The sequence below is a fragment of the Nothobranchius furzeri genome, chromosome 11, assembly GCF_043380555.1.
Source record: "Nothobranchius furzeri strain GRZ-AD chromosome 11, NfurGRZ-RIMD1, whole genome shotgun sequence".
NCBI lineage: Eukaryota > Metazoa > Chordata > Actinopteri > Cyprinodontiformes > Nothobranchiidae > Nothobranchius > Nothobranchius furzeri.
Genome location: NC_091751.1, coordinates 45,812,943 through 45,830,839, shown reverse-complemented (window position 1 = coordinate 45,830,839; position 17,897 = coordinate 45,812,943). Strand labels below are relative to the sequence as shown.

At 39.5% G+C, this 17,897-nt stretch overlaps 1 protein-coding gene across 3 annotated transcripts in view; it reads right to left on the bottom strand.

The window, feature by feature from the left end:
- Positions 1–17,897, bottom strand: part of ralyl (RALY RNA binding protein like) — a 47,310-nt gene that overhangs the window by 22,576 nt on the left and 6,837 nt on the right. For 2 of the 3 annotated variants that reach the window (XM_015956379.3, XM_054741940.2), the window contains exon 2: positions 3,213–3,490. In XM_015956379.3, the coding sequence (XP_015811865.1) occupies positions 3,213–3,468 (256 nt within the window). In that variant the 5' untranslated portion in view covers positions 3,469–3,490. The remainder of the gene's footprint in view (positions 1–3,212; positions 3,491–17,897) is intronic. The other variant, XM_015956377.3, reaches the window with a different exon arrangement.

Below are 17,897 nucleotides of genomic sequence, written 5' to 3'. Positions count from 1 at the left end.
GGCCTGGATCAGAAACTGCTGCTGGCTTTCTACCACTGCTCCGTGGAGAGCACCTTCACCTACTCTCTGAGTGTGTGGTATGCAGGCTCCACTGCTGAGGACAGGAAGGCTGTTCAGAGGACAATAAACACTGTCCAGAGGATTATTGGCTGTATCCTGCCATCCCTGGAGGCCATCTCCAGAACCCGCTGCCTGAAGAGAACCGCTGCTATCCTCCGTGACCCCACCCACCCTGCCCACTGCCTGTTTGACCTGTTGCCCTCAGGACGCCGCTTCAGGTCAGTTAAATCACACACCACCAGACTTTCCAGCAGCTTCTTCCCTTGGGCCATCAGAACATTCAACACAACAACGCCATTCAACCCCCCACATCCCCGTCAGTAATGTGGACTAATCTGTTTTAAATCATTTAAAATTATTGTTTTAGCAGATCTGAATCGCTGGTTGCACTGCACTTTCTTGGTTGTTGCTAAATGTTTTTAAATTGTTTTTAGTCCTCTATGGTTTTGATATTTATTGTTATTTATTGTCTTGTGCACCGTTGATGGCGGACCATCTGTAATTTAATTGCCATGAGCAATTACAATAAAGTCTATTCTATTCTATTCTAGCTGGGAGGCAAAGGGACTCCCTGGAGACACAGCTGTTCGCCCACATAACCCCTCAGCAACAGAGCACTGACACAATTTTTCCATTAGTGGGTTCAAGTGCAGCAACAGAAGACATATTTTTACTACCTTTTTCCGAACACGCTGCTCTCATTGTTTATGCTAAGTGATTCACTCCCTGGCTCCAGCTTGTTGAAAGGATTTTATTTTTAAAAAATTAAACTTCTTCTTTACAGATCAAGTTCACTCGTTTTTTTCTTTAAACACATTTCCAGTGTTCTCTAGAATAAACAAATGCCTTGTGAGTCATTCTCTTTTGTTTCGAGAACTAGAAGTTAGCCAGAGCAGAAGGGAGCAGAACACAGCAGGATTTTGAGTTTCCTGATATTCAGATATCTGGCTTTTGATTGGCTAACAGAAACATGGCTCTGTTTGCTCTGAAACACTGATGTTCTAATTTCATTAATAAAAAAAACTGGAAGGAGTTCTGCCGTGTTGTGGGGTTGCCAATGCTAACTGTTAGCTTCTACTAGACGAGATTACCTCTGCTCTTTCCTGGACTCTAAACCAGCAACAGCTTTCTCTGTTGTGAGCCACGATGGGTGAGTCCATGAATGCTAATTTTCAGTGTGACATACTGACTGGCTTTTCTAATCGTGTATCGAGGCTAATGCTGGAAATAGGGGTAGAAGTGTATTTTCCCGTTCAGCCTGCATGTTAAACTCTGAATGACCAATGTCAGCAGTGTCACCTGCTTTATTTCCATCTGCTGTTACATAAATGCTTCACCAAGATCGTCCATTGATGATGGTAGAGTCTGACCGCTGCACAAAGCCTTCTGCAGCACATCCCAAAGATTCACAATGAGGTCTAGGTCTGGACTCTGTGGTGGCCAATCCACGTGTGAAAAGGATGTCTCGTGCTCCCTGAACCACTCTTTAACTATTTGAGCCTGATGAATCCTGACCTTGTCATCTTGGAATACGCCTGTGCCATCAGGGAAGAAAAAAACGTATTCTGTATTTCTCATATGCTAAAGCAGAAGGCTAGCGTTGAAATCTAGACCAACTGAAGCAATAGCAAAAAGATTTTGCTCTGCAAGTCGGTCTAGCCTCAGCAGCTCTACCATTGCAGTTTTGTGTCTTGCCAATCTCAGCACTTTACAGTTTTGGGGCAAACAAAGCACCAGAGAAATACTACAAAGGTGGCATCGACTCAGGAACGGTGCTCATTTTCAACAGCCTTGGCATCAGCTTTGTAAAATTTAGACTTGGGTTTTCTTTGATACATGAGCATATAGAGGTACTTAGGTCATTAATTTAGAAAAGTATGTATTTACTGTTTCGTCTTCGACGGTATACGGTGGACTACCCTGTTGACTGATTCCCGTAGCGACAAATACATCACACTGTTCATTGTTCTAATTGGTTCTAGCTCTGTCCAATTGCATGCAGAGACAGACTGAAAGAATACTGTAGATTCTGCCTCACCACCGGGGTTTTTAACGAGTTGTGGCCACATAATGGCCTTCCACGCTAACAGAAGGTTGAATAAGCAGAAAATGTCAATTAGAAACTTATGATCAATTTTTAAATCTCACACCTAAAACCTGCCAGTTTCACAAGCCGTTATCCCAGTGTGATACTTGCAGATCACAGTTTGGATTATCATGATTTTGAGCTTTTAGTTTAACCTGATCATTTCACTTCCTTCATCAACCTTTCCGGTTCCCAAAATTAAACACACAATTATTTATACTAACACAGCACGACTCTGCTTTGCAGAGCTGCCACCACCACATGCAATTTCATGGACAAAAACTCTTGAAGCTGGGCAAGCACAAGGTGGTATTGCAGACGTGACCCTGCGGCGCTTTCATTCATATTTAATGATAGAGAGGGGATTGGAGAGGATTTTTATTTTCCATGAAGGAGGCTGTGAACAAATCAATAAGAAATATGAGAAAGATTTATAGGGATCTATTAGATTTACAACAAACTTCTAAACCTCCTCCATGTGGGGTCTGAATTTTCCCTTCATGATGCTGAAGGACGTCACTTCTTCACCACATTCCACGCTATAAGTGTTGTATTTAATTCATTTAGCACTTTTGACCCTTAGAGAGGTCTGGAGGTCCTACTGGCTGAATCTGGATCAAATTTCTCAGAAGCTAATTTTTCTACTTTCGTATAGATTTCGACCTTGGTATTTATGAAACTTTGACTTGTTTTTGTATGTGTTTTACAAGTTTTTAAAATGTTAATTGAACCTCAAAGCTTTAAAATTCTCCTACATTATAGGATATATATTTAATATAATTAACTGAATCTGCATTTTTGTTTCTAGTACTTAGTAGATTGTCTTGTTTTGAGGGAGTGATTACAACTTCAGCATAAATATCAACAGTTATAATCTAAGCGCAGTGATCCTGAGCAGAGATTAAGCAGAGCACATTCGTTTAGGAGTTTTTGCAGTGGTGCAGGTTTGGGGAACGTGAGCTGGAAATAAAGCAGCTTTTTGTTCGCCTGCAACACACAGATTACAGTCTCGCAGCTCTGTTGTTTACTGTAATCTAAACTCCTGATAAGAAACATATTTTCTTACCCAGAGATTGTCCAGCAATGACTCTTGTGTTCTCTCCGGCCACGGCAGCTCGAGCGTTCCTCTCGCTGACGTACTGAACAAAGGCGTATCCCTTGTGCACAGAGCAGCCCACTATCTTGCCGTATTTGGCAAAGATGGCCTCAATGTCGGCCTTGGTGACCACGGCCGTGTTGAGGTTCCCGATGAAGACTCTGGAGTTGAGGGAGCGTGGGTCATTCTTGTTGGTCACGTTGCTTGTCTGGGTCTTCCCAGTCATCCTAGTCCTGGAGCAATGTCTGCTGGGAGACACATAGACTGCAGAGGTCACGCTCAGAAAGCCAAACTGGTAACAGCAGCAGGATGTAACCAATGAGCACAGTTTCAAATATTACACGGGGTTTACAGGGTTAATGAAATGTCAGACCCCCACTGCCCTCTGTGGCCAGAATATTGCACTTGCAACTTCAGAGTGGTGGACCACTCCCTGTTGGACTCTGTAAAGCGGAGCTAACATGCTTGGAAAGGGAGTCTGCTTCCAGCATGTTTCCTGCATGCTTTAGAAACTAATGAAGGCTGAGGAGACAATTTAAAAAGCTCTTTTTTTACCTAAAATAACAGACATGATTTTAGATTTTCTATCATCAAGGGAACAAAATTCAAACCAATTTTCAACAGTTTGATATTAGAAATAATTACAAGAAAAAAACTTGTTTGATTCTTTTCATAATTAGATTGTAAGGTATTGTTTCTGACATATTTAAGAAATTTTAGATTAAACTAAAGGACTTATTAAAGTATAGTATTTGTCATTAAAATTGACAGATAATTTATAAAAGTTAGCTAAATACTACCTTTATTCTAAGCAATAAATCCATAAAAATGTAGATTACAATCATAGAACACTATAAAGATCAGAGAAAATAAACAACATCCATGTGGCTCATTTATTTAAAAAATTATTAAAATAAATATATATATTTTTATTTCTTACTGAGATAATTACCCAAACACCTTTTCCAGCATCTGATTTTTATCCAGATCTAATTGTGTTTATCTGCGTGGAGGCTGTGACAGATTGTTATCAGAGGGAGGAGAGAGGAACTCTGACATGAAGGCAAACTGTGATTCAGAGGTGAGAATCTGATAAATCTCAGCGTATATGTGAACTGCGTTCTCGTGTATGAAAATAGCTCACTACACCAATGTCTCAGGAATCCTCTCACTTGTTTAATTAATATTGTTCAGAAGGAAATCATTTTAAAATTTTTATATTTGAAAAATGGATTCAAAAGCTGATGTTAAACAATTTTTGTCATTTGTTTAATTTTAAATGTCTTTCTCACATGTTTATGATAAATTAGGATTTTCCCATAAAAAAAATTAAAAATTAGATGAAACCTTTGTTCTCTGTTCTCTGTTCCATCTATCCCTTCCACCACACCTTCCACAAAATGCCTCGAGGAGCATTTCAAGCACATTTGCCACAGCTCTCTTTAAATTTGAAGTTGCTTGCATTTCACTCAATGTCATTATTTACCAGTTAGGATAACGTTATGAGTTCATATTGTGCAATGTGACACAACCACATCAATTAAAGGACTTTGCACCTTATAATGATGTCATTTCATGGCCCCCACCTACAGGATGTCATAGCTCTACATGAGCAATAAAATGCAATGTACTTCCACACTTTAGTCTTTTCCCTGCAAATTTCATTCAAGTGCTTATAAAACACAAGATTAGCTGCATATTTTGAGATAAACTTCCCCCTCTGCAGCAAACTTCTTTACTTTCTTGGATGAGAAAAGAAAAAGGTTGGACATAATCTAGAATCACCTATCATCTCTGAAGCCATCTCTTTCCAAACATCAGCAGTCCCTCGTGAGCATTTAACACCCTCTAAAGATGTCACCGTCTTTCCTCCCATCATGCCTCATGTCTCCTGGGACGATCACTGAACATCAGGAGGAAAATATGGCTCAGAGAGATGAAAGAATAAACTCTCAGGTTCTTGCTTCTTGGAGTTCCCTGTTGGTGACAATATCTATGTTTATTTCTGTGCATGTGAATACTCTTCTATAATGAGGCTTTAATTTTTTTAGACCCAATTTCAAATACCGAAGAGGTATTTTCACAGGAGAAGCTCTTACGAGGCTGTGAAGGCAGAAGAGAGAGAGTTTTTAACCCTATTACCTCACATGGAAGAGAGGTGATGAAAAAGTGGATCAACAATTTAACTGAAAGTTGAATCTATTGCCATATTCTGTTAAGCAAATGTCTCAGCCGGGCCGATTTGTCAGTTTTCTGTGATGATACAACCACTATCTTTGAGATTTGAACTGCATTTTTAATTAATTTACGCAACACTGTTGCATTCCTAATGCTCGACTTCCCTTTCATGTGTGTTTGCTAAATATGAAATCATAACCTGCAGCTGGAGCTTTTCATGGCTGTGTTCCGTGCTCAGAGCTGATAAAACTCTGGAGGTGTTTCAGGTAGGTTTCATGTCTGTTACTGTTTTTTCCCTGACTGATGTTTAAGTAGGCCAGCTTGCTTTAGCTGCATTTTACAACACAATTTTATCATCTAAAAAAGAACAGATTTCTATAAACACACCATTCTAGGTCACTAAACTGACTAAATGTGTGTTAACAGTTTTTTTTTGTGTTTTATTCTGTTATACATTTACAGAAATACAAACGAATACTTTGCATTTTCAATGCAGATTCCTTCTAATTTAGCTTTTTTGTCACTTTTATTTGTTTCAGATCTTTTTTTTAAATCAAGCCACATTGGAGGGTTTTCCAGCATAAACGGCCCATTTAAAGTCAAAGGTCAGACAGTCTGCTTCAGGAGTTCATGTTTCCATCAATTAAAGCAAGTCATCCAAGTCCTGAAGCAGTCCCAGATCGTCACACTACCACCACCATGTTTGACTGTTGTGTTTTAATTTGATGAAACCAGAAACAAACCTTTTAAAAAATCCACTCTTATCGAATCAATCCACAGAATGATTTCCCTAGAAGTCCAGGTTATCATTAATTTCTTTATGATCAATGTGAGATGTGTGTTTGTGTTGTTTTTGGATGTATTTCTGGAGTTTTTGCTCTTGAATTTCTTTAGAACGTGACATACTGTTTTGCCTTTTGAGATCTTTTAGCAGTCTTCATGTTGTCTCGAGAAATCCCACACATGCACGGGAAGGACATGCTATCTCCATGCAGAAAGGTTACACTCAGGTTTCCAGCCTGCAGCCTTTTTGCTGTGAGGCAACAGTGAGGCAACTGCACCACCGTGCAGCCTTAAGTGTGACAAAGTGACAAAAAAGCAGAACTAAAATACATGTTTTTACTGTGTATTAAAAAGTCAATATATCAGTCTTTTCCTAAAAAATATGTCTTCACATTGTTTCTACTTGAGATGAAGGTGTAACCATGCAGATTTGTGTTTATCTTAAACATTTTCACACATGCTTTCTGCAGCCCATCTTCTCTCCTCCTTCATTCACATCGCAATTTTCCCCATCCTACCTCTTCTTTACCTCCATCCTTTGCCTCCACCCACACATAATCCATTTTAAATCCCTCTTACTGCTCTTGAAAAAAAAAAACTCTGCCTTTCCAAAACCCAGAAGGGAAGATAATTGAACACTGATGAAAGCCTCGTAATGCCGCAATGCTGTTATTACGTTTTTAGGAGTTAATTGCCCTAATTAGCGGCAGAGAGAGAAGTGGAGAACAAGTGAAGAACGCACCAGTCAATCCAGTCAAACACCAACTCCACTTTACTTTTCTACCTTCAAAGCACTGCAGTAGCCAAACCTGCAGTGAAATGTTGAAGTCCATGGAAGACCTATTTTCATGTAAATGTGATGCCATTAGATGGAAGATGTTTTATCAAGTAGGAAAATAGCATTTTCAACCAATTTAACAGAAGAAAATACGAGTTTCTAAACTGTGCAATAAGTTTTTTTCTAAATCTAATTAATTGTAAGCTGCTGTTTTTAGATGTAGAATATTTTATTTTAATAAACAGTTGTTCTTTCAGCACGTTCTCACTCCACACTCTTCTAAATAGGGCTGCCAACTCTCACGCTTCACACGCTCTCACGCCACACCTCCAATTTCTCAATGAGAGTAGAAGGTGGCGACACAAGTTTAAGTCAGAGTCAGTATAGGATGAGTAGGGGAGTGAGAACGTGTCAGGTTTTTTTATGCTATGAGGAAAGCAAGAGACAACAATTATCAGGTCAGCAAATCAGAAATATATTAAAAATGCTGACTTTTATTCTATCTCCAGATCTAATGAATGCACAAAAGAATAATTTGCAAAGAAGAGATTGATCATCTGACTTTCCACCAAAGTTGTGCGACAATTTTACCTGAGCTTTAACCTCTCTTGAAGATAAAAGATCAAACTTTTTTCTAATGAACGTAATAGATGAGATAGGTTAATAGGTGACCATCTTCTCCTTATAATGTCCCAGAATTCCAGGTAATCATAAACTCAGTCGCATAGGCCAATCAGATGCACACCTGCCTCACCTGTTAGCTCTGTTAGCTCAAGTCCAAGCTTAAGTGTTTCAGCAACATTACAGAACAGATTACCACGAAACGTTCTTCACATATTCAGAGCTCCTAATGCTTGACATTTTTGGTTTTGAACAAAAATTGCTCCCACTAATTAAATGATTGTGAAGAATGTACGCTCCTGACATCAAATAACTCGACGCATTGCCATTAGATCATTTCATACTACTTTACAGACTTTTCATTAAGCAGTCATTCATGATGATAAACCTGTACAATCATTAGATTTCTTTTTTCCTTTTTTTTCACCTGACATGTCTGTAAAAATCTTTAGATTCTCTTTTAAATCTAGTAAATGTCTAAAAACAACAAACACTAGTCATAGATTACCCAACTTTTCAAAGTTCCATTTGGAATTATTCATGGCTTTCCTCTAGAATTTTAACAATAAAATTGCATTGAAGAAGTCCGTTAGCAAGTGATGTCTTAAGATCCGATCATGAACAAGCAGAAGTTGCTGTTTCCACACCGAGAATTCCAAAAAGGCTAAAATGAAATGAAAAGATAAACATTTTTTTACAATTCATCTTAGGTGTGTTCTTGCTGTGTCGTGATTCCAATTCCATGCTGTCCTTCTTTTTTTAAAACACAGAAACAGTTTTGTTACCTGTGTTCCCGCTACGTTTCGTCTGCGGCTGCAGACTTCCTCAGGCTGACGCTGATGGTGGCGTCACTTCCTTTTCCGTTTATCCTCGGATAAACGGAGAAGTGGGGGCAGCGTCAGCCTGAGGAAGTCTGCAGCCGCAGACGAAAACGTAGCGGGAACACAGGTGCCATCATTTTTGTCCAGGCCTGTTCCATGAGTTTATATATTTTTATCAATAATTCCATTCAATTATGGTTGAAAAGCAATGTCTGACTTTCACTGGTTAAACTTCATAGAATTTTTATTCATTATTACTTTTGTCAGATTGAAGTTATTTATGTGAGCACTGTGGGTTTTTCTTTCATTGACTGAAGGATACCAACAATGTTGTCCACGTCTGTATTTGTGTCCTTGTCATGTCTGTGTTCATGCATCTTTAAAATTAGAGAAAAGAGCTTAAATTATTTATATATAGTGGAAAACAGTATACAATGAAAATAAATGTGAGAGCTCATGTTTGTGCATTTATTTGCATGTACATTCAAAATATAGCTTCAGTTTTGTGACAGAAGTAACCTGCTTCAAATGTGTTTAAATTTAAATCTTAAACAGCTATCATGTGAAGATAAAACATATGCACTGGCACTAAGCCCCAATGAGAACCGACCCGATTTGTTCTCTGAACACTATCACAACACAATCAAGTGGATTAGTAGATAAGTCAGGCACACGTCCAACAAAACACAAGTAGCGTGAAAAAAAAGGTATTGGACTTTTCATTCTCTAACATCAGCATCAGGGCAACAAAACAAACACAGACACAAAAAGCGTATTGACAGCAACAACAAGATCATCTGGTTCAATCAAATTTCAGTGAATATTGTCAATAAACAAGTCAGGGTAGTAAATAAAGTTGATAGTCCATCACTATGTTAAAGGCATACTATGCAACTTCTTCATATTTTTAAATCATTTTCTTGAGCCAGTGTGCACTAAAATGATGCTTTACAGGGTTAATGAAATGTCACTCAGACCCCACTGATCTCTTTGGCCAGAATACTGCATTTACAACTTCAGAGTTCTGATCCAGTCTGTAAAAAATTGAGCTGACTACATGTTTTAAATCATGAACACAGCTGATTTATTTCATTTAGTTATGAATTCCTTCTGCACAAACTAATGAAGGCTGGGGAGATAGCCTAGTGATCTAGACCAAATTCTTGCTTTGCAAAGTTTGGTCTGGGAGCGTTCCATTGGTACCTCTGCAGCCCCTAGCAGTGTTCTCGCTGGCCAATCACAGCTCTTTAGAGGGGTTTCAGACACATAGAAAGCTGTGATTGGTCCATAATGGTGGGACAATCATAGCACTATATCTGCTTTCTGAACCAATCACAGCACTTTATCTGTTTGGTGGCCAATAGGGGCCCTCTATTCGTCTGGTGGGCGGGATGATGCAACAGAGTGGAACAAGATGGCAACAGCTAGTTTGAAATAGCCTTTACATCAATTTTGGACCATTTGGACTTCGGTTTTATTAGAATCAGGAGTGGATTTTTTTTTTTTTTAAAACAGGATGCATTGTCGCTTTTTTCAACAGCGGACCGCCTCATTTACCACCATCCGTTGCAGTGAGTACATCACGTTGTTCATTGTCCAGTAGCATGCGGAGATTGTTTGAAAGACAAAGGTGGAACCCACCCCACGACCGAGAGCCGTCAACGGAGCGTTGCCAGACTAAAAAATATATTTATTTTGTCTGGCTTTCCAGGCTACTGGGGAGGCATTTCAGCATGCGCAGCAAGGAGATGAGTTTTGCTTTTGGTTCTACTAAACAGACACTAGGGGGTGCTAAATGCAAGCCAAAACTGTCTAGTCTCCCTTTAAGAAAAATCGTTTTCTTTCCCACTCTGGAAACAGCAAGAAAATGCCCAAAGTCTCTCCACCGGTGTGTGTTTTTAAATTTCTAAGCGGCTGATCACATACTCACATTTACACTCAAAGCATTAGCTCAACAAATGGTTTGTAGTCTCTAAAGTCTGTAAACTTGTCATGCTCCCATCAGCGACTGACAGCACTAAGTGCTGGCTGAGGAACTGCTGCATCGCAGCTCTAAATGACCGCCAGCTGCACGAGGTAGAAAATAACCACAAGGCATCTGGAGCCTGACTATGAAGGTCTTTACAACCTCTCTTTCTCCAGAACCATCACCTCGCAGCATCACTTCGGGGACACTTTGGGATCATCTTGTCAATTACCTCAGAATTACACATTTTTAATAAACATGAACGGAGTGAAAAGTGTTAGTCCTCTAGCTCAGTCAGTTGGAAAAAAAGATGACTTCAAAGATGATTCTGTTACAATATTCATGAACCTGTAAGAACCTTGGAGCTTTTAAAGAAGAAGCCAGCAGAAATGTAGAAATGTCCCAGGCCAGAAAACACACAGAATTCAAAGCAGCCTAATAGGCAAGACAGGAGGGGGGAGGGGGATTAGGCTGGGTTTATGTTGGCATGCTTAATGCTGCAGAAATGAATGCTAAATAACATCTGCATGAGTAAAACAGTGAGTGCATCCTGGCTCATCACTGGCATGTCTTTCCCCACGCACGCTTTCTTCCGTCTCTGAAAAAGTCTTTCTATAAACAGTATTGAACGTTTGACAGCGATGTTCTTTTCTTCCTCTGACACTTCTACAGCACCCTCCCGTGTTGCAAAGTTCCAGGTTTAAGTAATTCTTGGATCCTCTTTGATTTTTTCACATCAACTGTCAGAGGCTTCCGAATCTGAACTCTCCAGAGATAAAGAAGCAAGGAACCGGTGAAAGTAATCATTTTAGCACTTCCTCTCTCTCTGATCCCTCCTCACTGACTCTTGTATGAGAGAAGAAGGAGGAGGAAAAAAAGATGGGAGCTGCTCAAACACGCTGACAAATACTAGTGAAGGATGCATTCAGGCCACATTCACCCTCGACTGCTAAAACGTTGCACTGCAGCATTTTATCTTTAATGTGTTGACAGCGTACACAAAAACGACAGACTTCAGCTGCCATCCGAAAAAGGAAAATAGACTCCTTTTCTGCTTTGTTTTGCGTATAATGTTATAGACTTGTTCTGTCAGAGCAAGGAAACCTTTTGGAAAAATTCAACTTGAGGTTCATCTCTGGAAAAAAAATTCAGAAAATCTAAATAAAAACACCAGTGCACCATTTCCAGGAACTAGTAGTGACCTACATCACAGCTGAGCTCCAGAAGGCAGGATTTGGTGTCTCATTTCCTGAAATTTAGATATCTCCCCTCAGATTGGATGACAGCAACGCGATTCTACCATTGACTTGCAACGTGGATGGCTTATCTTAATAAATCCCACAAGCCTGGAGGATTTTCTGCTGTGTGGTGGTGTTCCTAATGCTAACGATTAGCTTCAACTAGCCCAGAAACACTGAGCTCGCTCTTGGACACTAAATCAACAACAACCTTCCTTGTTGTGATTCAAAATGGGTGAGTGGGACATATATCTGTAAGGCTTAGCAAATCCTAGAGTTTCAGTCTATTTTCTATCAGAAGCGAATGCAGGAGAAAGTTGGAGGAGACTATTTTCATGTTCAGCCTGCATAAAAAACTCAGAGTGACTGATTATAATCATAAATTATAATTAAAAATAGTTTTTCAGTGTTCCACACTTTTAAATTTTCAGTTTGGGAAGAAAAGATGAAAAAATAAGCAACCACGGATTAAAGCGCTGCTATAAAAGCTGAATGCATTGGTTAACTTCCCATAATGTAGACTAGAGTGATAGACCATAACATATTTTTGGACATTTTTCTATAATTTACTCATTTTAAAGTATAGATAATTAGAAAAAAGACAGTCTTTCTGAAACAAGGATGGGAAGCTACTCTTTGGGAAAAGTATATTTAAAACAACTGTTTTAGAAAGTAATAACTAAAATGAAAGGGATTTTTTACTTATTATATTCAGCAAATTCTGGCAAATGTTTTCAAAAAGACAGATAACTAATGCACGACCTAATCGTCCAGGCTTTTATCAGCGCTGAAATTACAAAATGGACTCAGTAACACGTCAATGCTCCAAATCTAAAATTTAAATGAAAAATAAACAACACATATGAATCTGGTCATCGTAGAATTGTATCTGAGCTTTCAATTATTTTCTATAAGGACTTGAGAGCATGTTTTTGAGTGTTTTCTAGAAACATTTTAGAAAATAAGAGACTGAAAATCCATTTAAAATCTGATATTTGTTTAATCCTGCAGTTTGCAGCAGATTTCTACTCCCCCACCTTTCTCTGACACGTCTTCAGCATCCACCTATGTTACAAAAGTTCCAACTTCAGGTATTTCTTTTTGGGATTCTCTTTAAAAAAAATTCATACAAACTCGTAAAGAATTCTGAGTCTGACTTTTCAGGATATAGGTGAAAAAAACAAAAACAATTCATTTCCCAGGTTTGTTTAACTTTATCTCCGATATTTGGTCGGAGGGACCGGTGGCGCCAGTGCTCGGCAGCCTCGCCTCTGTCAGTGTGCCCCAGGGCAGCTGTGGCTACATCGTAGCTCATCCCCACCAGTGTGTGAATGTGTGTGTGAATGTCTGAATGACTGATTGTGTTGTAAAGCGCCTTGGGGGTTCCAGGACTCTAGAAGGCGCTATATCAAATACAGGCCATTTACCATTTACCATTTATCTTCAGTCAACTTCAAATCATGCTGCGTTCACTGCACCATGAAATTCAGAACTCTTTGGACATTACTTTGTGTTCCGCTATTTAAAAAAATCTGTTCAAAATCTAACTCAGATTTTTGTCATCGTTCTCGGGTCGAGGTGAGTGCTCCTCCTATATTAAATATCTTTGGGGTTCTGTGTTCCACAGGTAAGGAGCGGAGGGGCACCAGCTGTGCCGAGTTAATCATTTGGAGCTCGGGTTTAAAAGGAGGATGGAGACATCACTCGAAGCCGGATGATTACTTCAGTTATGGAAACGCCTGCCACTCGTATTCGTTTGCTCCTAGTAGTTTGTTCTCGCGTATTTGGATTATTTGGATTTTTGACCTTGGACAGTTTTTGGATTACGATTGTGAATTTGCTCCTGAAACCCTGTTCTGTTTGCCCTCCTAGGATTTTCACCACACCTTCACAATTCAGCTAAAGAACTACGGATCTTCATTTCCACGTCCATCCTCCTCCTCAGCTCCTGGATCTCCCCTCTCTGCTGCCTCACCTCCCGCCCGGCTGGGTCTCTACTCTCATCCACCTCGGCTCCCCACTACCCCACAGCTTGCTGAGCTAGAATTTTGGACTTGTCGCCCACGGCATTACTCACTGGTTTTCCAGTGCTCCTTTAGTTCTCGTTTGTGAATAAAAGACTAACTTCTTACCTTCTGACTCTCGTGCTGATTCTGCATGTCTTGGGTTAAACGCCTCCCCCAGCCATGACAATTCTTATACAGCTCTGATCTCCTAAAATCGATTATGGCAAATCTAATTTATCTCATGGAACTAAAATGAACAAAATACATGTTATTTTTTATTCTTCTGGTTAAATTTATATTTCTGAAGTACACCATTCAGGAGCCCGGGAGCCGCTGTGGCTACACTGTAGCTCATCACCATCAGCATGTGAATGTGTGCATGAATGGATGAATGATTCACTGTGGTGTAAAGAGCTATGGAGTCCTCTAAGGGCAGGTTATTTATCATTTATAATTTAAAGGTGTGGGACACTCATTTAATCAAACATTTGCAGTGGTCTCTGGTAGAAATGATTGCCTTGCAAGTCGTATTTGGGGGAAACAAACGCTCAGACGTGCTTGTTTCAGGAACTAGCAGAATACCGCATTAGAGGAGAGCTTCACACGGCAGGATTTGGAGTCTTATTTCCTGATATTTGGACATCTCGCCTCAGATTGGATAACAGCCGCACAACTCTACCACTGACTCTGTTTGCTCTGCGACATGGATGTTTTATCTCCACAAATAACATGAGCCAGGAAGACATAGGTGTAGGAGACTATTTTCCTCCTGTGCCTGCATGAAAAACTTAGTGACAGAATATTTTCAGAAATAATCATTAAACAGTTTTTGAGTGTTCCACACCTTTAAGAAAGCCCACACAAAAAATCTGTTAATGCTTGTGTCAATTGGTGCTTTGTGATGGTGAGTTCAAAGACTGGGAAAACTGTCAGACTTTTTCTTTTGATCTATGACAGTGATACACCCACAAACCAGATTTCTATGTTTTTGGTTGCTCAATCATCAATTAAACTGGCCATGTTTAATAACAGATGACTTTTTATTTGTTTTTGTTTTTCATAATTTTCTGATTTTAATTTTGAACAGCAACGATGTCGCATTTAAACATCTACGTACATCTTTTTTTTTTTTTTGCATTTTTAGCTTTAATGCTTCACACACACAAGAATGCTGTCAGTGAGCTCATTTATTTATAAGCAGACTATAAGGCTGCAGCCCTGTGAGAGTTCATTTCTCAGTTTTTTTCCTCCTTTGAAAAACACATCTAATATTAACCTTAAGGATTTATAAAATTACCTCTTAAAAAAGATTGGTGTTTATTACTGACAGTGTTTAGAGCCCGAATAAATATTCTATCTGAGACGACTGTTTTGGTTTTTAAAGCGTCGCTCTAAAACAAAGAGAAAATTCCAAATGCAGATCTGCCGCACGGACCAAATAATATGCCTCATCAAGAAAGATTAATTTAGAAAGTGGAATGCTGAGTCAAATTGCATCAGAGCTAAATTAAATGTAATCACAGAACATAATGAGTTCAACTCAGACAAATGGTCAAAATTTGCCATAAAACAAGAGCAGTATAGATTTATAAGTGATAACATGAGGTGGCTGTGTAATTATAATGCCACGCAGGCACCACTGCCCTTTATAATAGCACTTTCCCACCCTTATCCTTTTTTTTCTACCCATAAATTACTCAACTAATACCCCAGTAGTGGCAGCTATTGCTGAATCATTCAAAGACCCCAATTAGCAATTAAGAGCCTAATGAATAGAGGTCCATGCAGGGCCATTTTACTCCCAGCCCAGAGGAACCTAATCCATCCTGCAGGACTTGTACAGTAATAACAGTTTATCAGTGCAGAGGAGACACAGAGTAGCCTATTGCACAAACATAATGAGCAATCTGCCACGCATTTTTGAAACAACTCTTCATGTAGCAGGAATTTGCTGTGGAACCTATAAGATTGACTGCAAGCCTTTATTTTAGCTTTCTGTCAGTTCTCACATCCCATTACTTTCTGCATAATACCTGTTTGAGGGTGAACTCAGGAGGGAGAAAAGAAAGTGGCAACAAAAGGAAAGAGTATGATAAACAGGAGGTGGGTTTGAAGAAGGGATTGCGCAAACTTCAAAAAAATGAAGAAGAAAAGACATTTTTCAACGCCCAATCACCTTCTAGGAGCTTAGAACCGGGCCTCAGACTGGAATATCAAAGATTGAAAATGCAGGAGTACATGATGCGCTAGGTAGTGCTGTAGCCTATCAATTATTTCAGTGACTCCATCCTTTTAAATCACCACTCCATCACCCTGTAACCATTTACATATTATTCATAGACTTAATAAAGTCACTTTTTCAACTCAGGAGGCCTTGCCGTGTTTGAGCCCACAGATGTACGGCAACACAAAGTAAGAAAAATACACTCCAATTTTCATCAGCTTTATCTAGCCCCCTCTGTCACCCTACCTCCTCTCATTTTCTCCTCCCCCTGCTGGGAAAATTTATGGAGGCTCTGTGAAGCATGAAGACGGAGGGCAGACGATCACTCGCCTAAAACTGGCTGCACCATAATCGGATTGGAGGAACCTATAGCCCCAACCGGCAGGAAGATAAAACACAATGTGACCTATACGGAGAGACAGGACCAAGTCATATCTCTGGGAGACGTTTTATCTTGCGTTGAACAATAATAGAAAAGCTGATTATCTTTGGAATCAGAGTGCACGCCTGAAACCTGAAGCTCCAGGTCAGCACATGCCTTCTCACCTACTTAGATCCCTCTTTTTAATTGCTTATTTATTTATTTATTTATTTGCAGCTTCAGCTTCTGATAACAAGCAGCTCCTGCTTTCAGGAGTTCAGTAATTCTCTGTTGCATCACAATTGTTGCCCTCTGGGTATTCTTAGAAATTTTATTTCTCATTCTCTTGTAGATTTCCCCACTTTTACACTTGAAATGAGGGACTACTCCCACATCTTTTTGTCTGAATAAGGGGGAAAAAACTGCCTCTACCTGCTATTGCAGCAGGGCATTCCACAGGTTTGCTCCAGGGTATTTGAGCATGCGGTGTACTTTCACATACCTCTCGCTGCGAACATATTTCTTCATCTCCCTAATTCCCCTTTTGTATTTCTGCCAAATATAGCTTCTGCTCCACCACGCTAAAGTAAATGGGTCACTAGAGTTGTGATTAATTAGCTGATAACAAAAAGATTTGCTTCATGACACCAGCAGGCTGCAAACTGAGAAGGCATCAGGTCTGAAGCGAGGAAGGTCAGAGGTGAAGCATCCAGACAATCTGCAGGATTCATCAAATGACAAGGCTAAGCTGGATGTGGTGTGAATGCTAAAAACAACATGACTAAGAGCTGATTATAATTTCATTTGAAGAGCAATTTGAAATTTCAATGGGAAACTGAGCTTGCGTCTTGCTGTTAAATGTTGCAGGCTGACTGTGTTCTCGGTTTAATGTATAAAAACAGATTTTGGAGGCGCCGTGACAGCAGGGCGGATAAAAGCAAACACTAAATAATGCTCGTTTTCATGCAAATGCACACCCACCAGGAGGGAGCCAATAAAACAGAACAAAAACTTGACGGCAGGCTGGATGTTTTGTTTTCTTCTCCTCCAAATGATCTGTTTGCTTGCAGGCTTTTATATTTATTGACAGATTTCACAAGATCTGACAAAACAAAACATTACAACACAAAACCGCAGTACATTTCTAAATCCCGTGGTGTTTATTTTGTGCTGGAGACCTCTGAGCAGTAAGTGAAGGGGATGAATAGTTAAATTAGAAGGAAAGTATCTCTTTTATCATTTAATTTCTCAGCCTATAGATCATCATAATTAAAGCCATACTATGCAACTTTTTCATATTTCATATTTTTCATATTTCATATGGCCAGAATAATGCACTTGCAACTTCAGAGTGGCGGGTCACCACCATGTGGAAAAAATTGAGTCGATATGCTTCAGTCTGCTTCCAACATGTTTCCTGCATGTTTTAGATCAAGAACACAGCTGATTTGTTCGACTTAATGATGAATCGCTCCCATAGACACTAATGAAGGCCGGGGAGATGTTTCAGCTGTTAGATTAAGGTGTTAAAAAGATGAGGAGATACGTTTTGCTTTTAGTTCTTCTAAACGGACACAAGAGGGTGCTAAAAGCTGACAGTTTGCCTTTAATTAAGAGTTTGTATATTCTTGATTTGGCTCCAAAACCCAAGCAATGTGTAGCAACATGAATGGCCTCAT